Source organism: Acanthisitta chloris, unplaced genomic scaffold (assembly GCF_000695815.1).
Source record: "Acanthisitta chloris isolate BGI_N310 unplaced genomic scaffold, ASM69581v1 scaffold4651, whole genome shotgun sequence".
NCBI lineage: Eukaryota > Metazoa > Chordata > Aves > Passeriformes > Acanthisittidae > Acanthisitta > Acanthisitta chloris.
Genome location: NW_008657491.1, coordinates 9,443 through 19,132, shown reverse-complemented (window position 1 = coordinate 19,132; position 9,690 = coordinate 9,443). Strand labels below are relative to the sequence as shown.

General features: G+C 43.7%; 1 protein-coding gene across 1 annotated transcript in view; it reads right to left on the bottom strand.

Moving 5' to 3' along the window:
- PPP4R2 (protein phosphatase 4, regulatory subunit 2) overlaps window positions 1–9,690 on the bottom strand; it is a gene marked incomplete at its 5' end in the record, with an annotated part of 25,457 nt that overhangs the window by 6,538 nt on the left and 9,229 nt on the right. The window contains one exon of the mRNA XM_009084721.1: window positions 1,695–1,865. Coding sequence (XP_009082969.1) covers window positions 1,695–1,865 — 171 coding nt within the window. The remainder of the gene's footprint in view (window positions 1–1,694; window positions 1,866–9,690) is intronic.

Below are 9,690 nucleotides of genomic sequence, written 5' to 3'. Positions count from 1 at the left end.
CACCAATACAAACATCTCAATAAAAGTCACAGCAAGGAGCTTCCCTCTCTGCTCTGCTACCCTCATATGACACCCACAACTCTAGAGCATTAATATATCTCACCACACAACCCTAAACCTGCTGCTGTTACTGTTTGGACACATCTCCACTTGACTCAGCTCTCACAACCATATCCCCACTGGGGGGGTCAGAGGATTCACTGAATGAACCACTCCAGGATCTCAGATACTCAGCTCTCACAACCATATCCCCACTGCGGGGGTCAGAGGATTTACTGAATGAACCACTCCATGATCTCAGATCCCCAAACCTCCTCAGGCATTATTTTCTGTAAGGTAACTCATGCTGCAGTTTGTTTCCTGACAGCCTGGGAGGATCCCTGCAAAGCATGAGGAAGCTGAGCAGCCTCAAGTGTTACAGCCAGGGATGAAAACTGCACAGCCACAGCAAAGCTCCAGACTTGGCCATCCAGGGGTTTGTTAGTCCACTTGGGAACAACAGGAGACAACAGCAGCCCATTCATGCCCTGTCTCTGGGAGAACACTGCTGGTCTGGTGGGCAATGAAGCATTAACAGAAGCTGGGGGAGGCAGGAGGGAGGCAAACTTGGGCATAAAGGAGAGGTTTGTTTTTACATTCCTGCAGTGAAGCAGCTCAGGGTAAATATTGGGGAGCTGAGAACAAGCTGAATTTCACATACTTAGAAGGCTCCTACACAAGAGGAACTGGGGAGGGGGGAAAGAGAAGAGCTGACTTAGGAGATACAAACTGCTAATAAAGTGTAGAACAATGACAATAAAACTTATAAACAGCATCAAAACACAATGTGTTAGTAGACATCACACAGCTAAGGGTGTGTTAGCAGCACCTCCAAACCTGAAATTTCAGGGTAGCAGGAGGCAGGATTTAGAACATGCCCATTTATTAATAAGCAGAGAAAAATGCTGCAAGTCTTTCCTAACAAGCCCTGAGCCCCACCAGCAGCATGACTCAGCTCATGGCATGTAATCCAGTGCAGAAACAACAAAAATCCTACGGGAGCTATTAAAAAAGACACACCAAGTAAGACAAAACATCAGGAGCTTTATTTGAAAGGAAACAAAACTTTCTGATTTATGAAACCCTCAAAGGGCACAGATACACTTGAACCTGGGACACTGCCAGCAACAGCTCCAGTGCCCCAAGTCCCTCATTAGAAGTGTCACTGGGCTGTAAATCTGAATCTGGCACCACTTAAAGAGTTCAAACCCAGGCACACCTTTGCCTCCTGGCTGTGCCCTGGTTAGCACAGCTTGACTTCTTCAAAAGCCACTGAACTGCCACAAAGCAATTAAGAACTGAACACCAGAGATTTTTTTTCCCTTAGGGATTTTGGGATATGCTGAAAGAAATCTGACTGTACTGTTTAACCTGGGGAATGTACGTGGTAAGGTGGTGTTCCTTTCCTCTGTATTGTTTGAAAACTATGTGCAGAAAAAACAAAGTGATGTCACAGGATGTCGTAATTCTCATTCAGAGACAGAATAACAAAGTTGTGAAACTACTGTAATGTATTTCCAAGGTGCTTATTTGCTTCTGCTCATCTATTAGACGAAGCAAAATGAACTGACACAGACAGAACACAACACACTACTATGTTGAAAACTGGGAAAATAAGTTTGTTATCCTGATTTTAGGAAAGAAATGATACATACCCATTAAATCCAGTGACAATTTTCAGGATTCTTTCTTTCATCTCTTCAAAGGGAATATATTCCACGTTGGGATTGGGGGGCCCTCTTGGCTCAGGAGCTGAGGTTCTGAAATCATCCATGACTTTCTCCAGTTTGAAAATAAAATACCCTTTAAACTGAGACCACTGAACCCTGCACAAAACACAAGAATTGAGACAGAAGTCAGTGCTAAACCCAAGGAAAAACAGTGCAATTTTCTGCTGGCATAACAACATTTGCCAGTCTAAGACAAAGGAGGAAAGCAACACAGTGTTATTTTCCTTCCTGAATTTAAAGCATGATAACTATTTCAGTAATTACAGCAGAACAATGTAACACAAGTCACTGGCCATGAAGAGCAGGGGAAGTCATTTCCTTACAGAACCAACATCCCCTGACAATGCAGAGCTCAAAGTGAAATGTGCACTTGCCATACAACTTCAAGTGAGCCCAGATACTGCCCAAAGCTCTCACTGAGCCCACAAGAGGCAGAGGGGAGAAAAGAAACACCTCAGCACAAAGTGTTTTAAGTCTGGAACACACAGAGGATTGTACACAGCATTATCTGCTTCCCTTAGAAAACCTTCCTAAAAGGCCCTTTGTAACTCCATGCACCTCCACAGCATTTATCAGCACCTCTTTCTGTCAGAAAGGCAAATGTCACATCACAGCTAGCACTTGTTGATGAATAACTGAGCAAAACAACTTTGACTCCCAATAAACATTCCCACAACAGTAAGCAATCTATTAAGGTCACTCCAAATTACCTTCTGACTCACAGCCTCGAGTTTTATCATTTGGAGAACTCTAGGGATTGACCTTTTCCAGGGAAGAGGTGTCACACTGCACACAACAGACAAGGTGAGACAGTCCCTGTGCACCCACAGCCTCACACAACAGCCACAGGAGATCTCTGGGGTCTCCTCCAGCTCAGCACGTGGAGCAACCTGGAAGCAACTGATTGACTTCACTATCAATTTCATTCTACTCCTGTTGATGCAGGAGCTTTCACAGCTACAGGATGGAGATGACAGTGGACAAAGAAGAAATGAGGAACTGCAAACCAACAACAGAGAGGAAATGATCTTTGCCATAAATCTGTAACACACAAAATCTGGTATGAACAGGCCCAAACCAGACATGTGTAAAATGGGAACCCCTGGACAACCCTTCAGCTCCTTCTCAGAGAAATATTAAACTAGATGTAAATCATTTAGCCAAAGGCTTATTTCCACAGGCTGTGTGAAACACAGTACCCAACTTCCACCATGTGATCTCTGCCTTGATTGCCTCCTTTGTCTCAAAGAAATAATTATATGAGAAGGGGGAAAGTTTACCTTAGGTTTATCTACAGAGATACAAAGTCTTTCATTAGGCTAAATTTGCACAAATGATGGAAAGCAAAGCTCTGTTTGCCTTCACAAGAGACCATCAAGTACCTCACATCAGAGGAGACTGCAGGGCTTAGTGAAGAATAATACTAATAAAAATTAATAATTAATAAACAAGGTCCCCAAAGGGAATAGCCTGGATGGATTTAATAGCACCACCGAGTCTGACAGGATTCTGCCTCCCATCACTCTCCACCCAAAGCAGAACACGACAATGTTCCAATTCACAAAATTAGGTACAAATGTTAAATTAAAAAATCTCTACAACTCTGCAGTGTCACCACCATGAAACCAAGTGTTCATAACACATGATGGATTTAACACACAAACATACCACAAACCACAGTAAATAACCCCAGGACAGGGTGGGATTTCTCCCCCCCAGAGCATCCCTAGAGCTTGATTTGCCTCAAAGGGGATTCCACTCTTACTCTAAACATTGTGACAACCGCACTTAGATACATTTCCACCCTTAAAAACTTCAGCTCTTCTTTGCTTTCATTGTTACTTACTTCTGCTAAATAGTAACATTTATCTTTTCATAGACTGTTAACCCAACAGTGTTATGTTGCTGAAATAAATCAACAACATCAAGTTTAGAGTGACAATTTACTGCCTGAAAGCAGCTCCCACACAATGCTGGAGCTACAGAACACAAAGAATTTCACATTTTGCTCCTAGATAGGAGTGTAGAAAACTATCACTTGGGTCAAACTCACATTTTGAACTAGTATTTCTTGTGTTATATAAAAAGGCTAAGAACTTGCATCTTGACTAGCAGGTCAAAAGAGGTGATACTTCCCTTCTGCTCTGGTGAGACCCACATGGAATCCTGCACACAGTTCTGGTGTCCTCAGCATAAGAAGGACATGGAACTGTTGGGGCAAGTCCAGAGGAGGCCATGAAGTTGCTAAGAGGATTGAAGCATCTCCCCTCTGAGGAACCAACCAAAGGAGCTGCTGTCAGCTGCAGGGGCTCAGGACAGCCTCACTCTTGGGACATTACTGCCTTTCTCCAGCAGTTTTCCCAACACTGTTAATTCCCTGTTGCAACAGGAAGGCCAGAACAGACAAGTGGTACCTTCACACTGTAATCACAGATGTAACTGTTCCAGTCACAGAGGCACCTCATGCTCCTCTGCCCTCAGGGCTGTTCAAACCATCAACTCATTCCTGACAAAAACAGTGAAGTTATTTCTGCAGGGACAGGAAGATTTTCGCAGTTTCCATTTACTCCAGTGGAAGTGATCAAAAGTGAGTGTCACAAGAGGGAATCACCTTTCCTGTTTTACCAGTCCATGAAAATGACATGGACAAGTTGGTATCAGCTGAACTCTAGAAACTCACATCTCATCCATAGGGCAAACCAGTTTGGTCATAAACAAAGGGTAGAGCTGTTAGCCAATACCAAATTAAGATTAAAGATGGCATATCCTCCTACCTATCACAGCAATCTAGACCTACACCTCTAAAATGTTCCCACCATACACTGAAAGGTCACTGAGAAAGCCAAACAGTAGTGAGAGCAGTTAACAAATGCCAAATATCTATGTTCAAGACAAGTTCTCCACATGTCTCACAAGCTCCTTGAGAGCACCTTCAGCATCAGGATCCAAGATGTCCATTTGGCTGCTTTGTTACAAAATGGGAGAGACCAAAACTAAGAAAAGTTTGGTCAATCCCTTCTGTAGTTAAATCAAGAGCCAAATAGTGAAAGAAAACTCTTCTACACAGCTTTGTGTTTTATACACTCGAAAATAAATGGCAAACATTTTCGGTTCTGTAAGAATAACAAACCGAAGAAATTCCAAGGAGAGAATACTGTTCATGCTTTTTTCTGTTTATAAATACTTCTCTTCCCACTCAGCATTGTGCATAATCAGCCCTTTCTTCCAAGCCACACTACACTGCTTGGGAATTTGTACCAGCAACTCTGAGAACTTTTACAGCCACTCAAAGAAAAAAGTTCCTGAGCACATTTGATGAGCTGTAAAAACACATTCAAGAACAATACTTCAAAAACGAGCTGATCCCAGAATGTTTTGGTTCAGTGTATTTTCCTTCCAGAGAGTGACAGCTTTGTAGTCACACACTTGAGGAATCTCTACAGCATCTCACCACAGTATCTGGGTCAGGCTGTGCAGTTGTACCTGCACACACACAGCTCCCCTGGGCTAATGAGCTGTGGTTCCACACATACCCAAATCACTTAGAAACAACAACAGCTTATAGGAAGAATCCTCTGCCTCCCTCCCACCTGCTCCTGCACACCCTTCCCTTTCATCAGCCTAAAGGTTTTGCTCTGACAGAGAGAAAAATCAAGAGGAAGAAACTGATTTTATGAAAAAAAGCACTTAGCAAGAAAAAAAAGTAGAGAGGCAGTGAGGAGTGGCTGAAGAGAAGCAATGACAGCACTTCAGAGCTGCAGCCTGTACAGACACACACACCAACACATCAGAGTCTCCCAGGACAGCTGTAAATGCTGCTGGTTCAGCTCAACAACTCCATTTTACTTAGAAAGCACCTTTAATAGCCAAGCAACAGATGAAAACACAGAAGCTAACACAGAGTCCAACAGTTCAGTCTTTGAGCACGACTTAAACACCTGATGCTATGTCCTAGATTCAATATACACTAACAATGTGCTTTGAGGTATGAAAAGATGTTTAACACCCTAATATTGTGGTCCCTGATGTTGCAACTTCAGTACAAATCAGAAACAGGACAGAGAAACATCTCTGAAGACACTCAGTTGTATTTGACACAAGTCAAGGAGGAAAGCAGCACCTGACCAACGGTCAGAACCATGAGGAACATCAGCAAGTTTTGAGAAGATTCACATATCATTAGAGAGCAGCATGAGAAAAGAGTGAAAAAGGGTGGGGGGAAGACAAAAGACATGAAATGAGCAAGGAGAGATTAAGTAAAATGAAAGAACAACTGCCAATAAATAAAAATATTGAAAAAACTGCACAAAACCCCAGGACCGGATTGGAATTACACAGTGAAGATGAGAAAGTGCCACAAAGGAGTGTAAGGGAACTCTGCACAGTCCTACAATAACATACTGAGTCACTGAAGGCTGATGAGGCTGCAAAAATATCTCCACCGCATAGGGGAGGAAGAATAATAACTCAAAAAAAGATACTGATTTCGACAAGGGACACAAGCTAACATTGCCAAGGCAGAAACGTGGAAGAACACAGTGCTGAGTAACTCTGTTCTCTCAAAGCAAACTATTTCACACTCTGCTTCACTACATGATTTTCTGTTGGAACTGATCCACTGCCACAGATCCAAGTTGATAAACTCAACTCCACCTGATGACCAGCACTGCAGCAGGGGCACACACAGCCCCCCTGGACAGAGAGCAGCTCAAGCCACCTGGGGCTGTGCTCTGACCTAACTGAATTACTAGCACAAAGTTGCTTGCAAGGAATGATTGAGTCTCTACTAACAGGATTTGCAGAGAATTCGCCTTGCCAAACATCCTAGCAAAACAAAATTGCATTTGACATGGGCATAATCTCATCATGTCACTCCCAGAGTGCAAAAGGCTTCTCCCCATTCCCTTATCTCCTGCTTCCTCAAAATGTTTGTGCTGATGAAGCTGAGGAAGAAGATTTTTCCCTCCCCACAGTTGTTCCTGGGGAGGAGAACCCTCTGTCACTATCTGTACTATTTCTCTATGTCAGAGAATTAACTGCTATTTCCTTCTGACCACTGAGTAAGTTCTGTATTTGGTTCTTTTGCCACTTGTTATATTCACTTAGGGAAACTTGAAATTTCAACAAGAGCAGCAAAACCCCTGAAATATTTAACAAATTTGTTTGGGCAAGATGAAAAACATGAAAATATTTATTTTTAAGCAAAACTATCCACACTGAACAAGCCATGGAGTCCTCTCTCATGTACTTTGTGCTCCACTGGAAGCTTTGCCACACCACAGTGATCTCCAACACCTCTACATGAGCTGGACATGAAGTGCAGAAGACAACTAGTCTAGAAGACAACTAGACATCTCCCTTTTTAGTAACTCTAATAAAATATCAGATGCAACCCTAAGGCAGTACATATGGCTCACACACTTCAGACAAACTACAGACTTTAAGGTTCAAACTTCAGTAAGAGCCATGGAAGCAAAGCAGGACAAAACCTAAAATTAACTGAAGACCAGGAGGAAGAACTGAGAGTGCCTGAAACAAGGCACAACCTCCTCAAATGAAGGTACAGCAATTATTTCATAAATCTTTCTGGAATTACTTTACAGATTACAGATTTAATTAAGAAAAACATTATACTGAAGAGATGTCAAGCTTGTAGAGCCCCAGCTATGTACTTAAAGCATGAAGAGTCCCAGGAGTCCTGGTGGGATGTCTGTCCTCAGATTTCAGTGCCTCAGTTCATTACAGAACGACTTGATTTACATTTTCAGAGGATGCCATCTGGCTTGGAGAGATGCTGCACACCACACAGGGCATAAAAGGAACACAGAGCAGATCTACTATTGATTCTGTTCATTGAACAGACCATCAAGGAAACACCACAACACAGAAAGGAAGGAAGGAGCACTTCCCTCTCCACTCTGCTCCTACTACTGGCTCTGACAAGCAGGAATTTCGAGAGCAAACACAAATTAGGGTATTTAGGATGCAAACACTTCGTGTTGATCTAAACTGGTTTTAAGGCAATGCCTTCAGAACACAGAAGGAAAGCAGCAGAGGACAATCTCTGAGGGATTCATGTAACGAGAGAAATGAGTCACTTGGATTACCTTTGCCCCCTCCAATTATTGCTGACTTGGCTTACACTCCCACAGAGACCTGCTGTAGGAAACAGGTGTTTTTAAGTGAAATCATTTGCCAAGTCTAATAACTGTTTCTTCTCTTTTGTGCCTTGTTCCAGAGCTTGTAGGAGATGAAGACATACTACAAGGCACACTCATTTCCCCAGGCTGTCAAAAGCAAAATTCATGTTTCATCCAAAACAAGTTAATTCCTTTTCTATTCTGGTCTGTCAATGGGATCTCCAGGACTATCTGAAAAGTGAAAAGGCAGAGAAAATGAAGTGCACTCAGCAATCACACATCCAATTCCAACCCCCTGCAAGGCAGCATCCAAACAGGAACACTGTGGGCTAGATGGAATATGCCACTCCTCAAACCCAAGGCCTCTCTCTGCCAGCAGGGAACACAGAACTCACCCCCAGTGTTCCCTTCCCCCAGGCTGTGGGAAGGGCAGCAGCAGACAGTGCCAGGAGCCTGCCCAGGACTGCCTGTCCCACTCCCTGGCACAGCACAGCACACAGAGCACGAATCCAAGGGATCTCCAGCAGCCAACGTAGCTCAGGCTGCTCAGAGAACTGCTGGATTGCAGTCCTGTGGGAGAAAGGAGCCCAAGGCCACTCATCTCCTTCCCTGGATATCTCTGTCCTCGGGCTGCAAAAGCAGTACACGGCACCTACTCCCTCTAGGATTTTTTTGCCAGAGTTTTGTGTTCATCTTTACCTATCTAATACACCCTAGTTTGGGATCTATTCACTGGGTACAAGCAAGGGCACCTGAACACACAGTTACAGAGAAGAGGGTGCACAAGCTAAAAAAACTGTTAGGAACTGCTTGTAGAAGACAACTCCCAGTGTTTTCACACCAACCACCAAAAACCCAAACCTGCTGCCATTTGCCATTTTAGCCTTTGTTCAGGAATTACTACTTCATTGTCTGTTATGTAAAGATTCCCTCTTGACGTTGATGAGGAGTGCTCAGGGGTAGAGAAATTCCTCTTTTTTTTTTCTTTTTTTTTTCTGAAAATAGCTCTGAAAAATCCTGGGATACAAAGCTGCAGCACTGAATTCCACTCAAAGGGACAAGAGCCAAGCTGAGGTCCCTCAGGGATGTCATCCAGTGCAGAGGAGAGTGACTCCACCATGTACCACCTTGTCCTTGGTCCACCCCAGCAAGGGCTGTGCTGCTGCTCCCACACATCCCTGTGATCCCACACAGGCAGGTGAGGCAGATTGCTCATCTAACCACAACAGGAACACTGCAGATAAGGAAGAGTGTGATGTGACTAGGAGGGAGCAGAGCCATCCCCCCAGGCAGCTGCACCCAGGTGCCAGCTAAAAGCATTTACCTTACTTAACTCACCCTTGCTTCAAATATCCTTTGAATTTTAAACTTCTTTCTCTCCTCCCCGTGCTTTATTTTAACACTGGTTTGATGCAACTCATTCTAGCCTCATCACTTTGCACTGTTGCCATTTTCACTGCCCACACAGTGCAGATTAACACGGGAAATTCCACCCAGTGAAGCAGATTTGCACAGTAAATCCCCCGTGCACCAGTGCACACTGGTTTCTCACATGCTTCTGGCACACAGACAAACCTCTCAACCTGACAGTAAATTAAAGCCATAGCAAGCTCGACATCCTTTATTGGTGTTTCTGGATGAGCAAACAGTTTTAGAACTTGAGGTGCTACAGCAGGAGTGAATTCACTGGGAGACTCGGCCTTGCTCTCTGCTCCTGCTAGAAACTCTGCCAAGCTCCTTCCTGGGGGAGTGTCCTGTTCCCTTTCACATGGAAACTCATG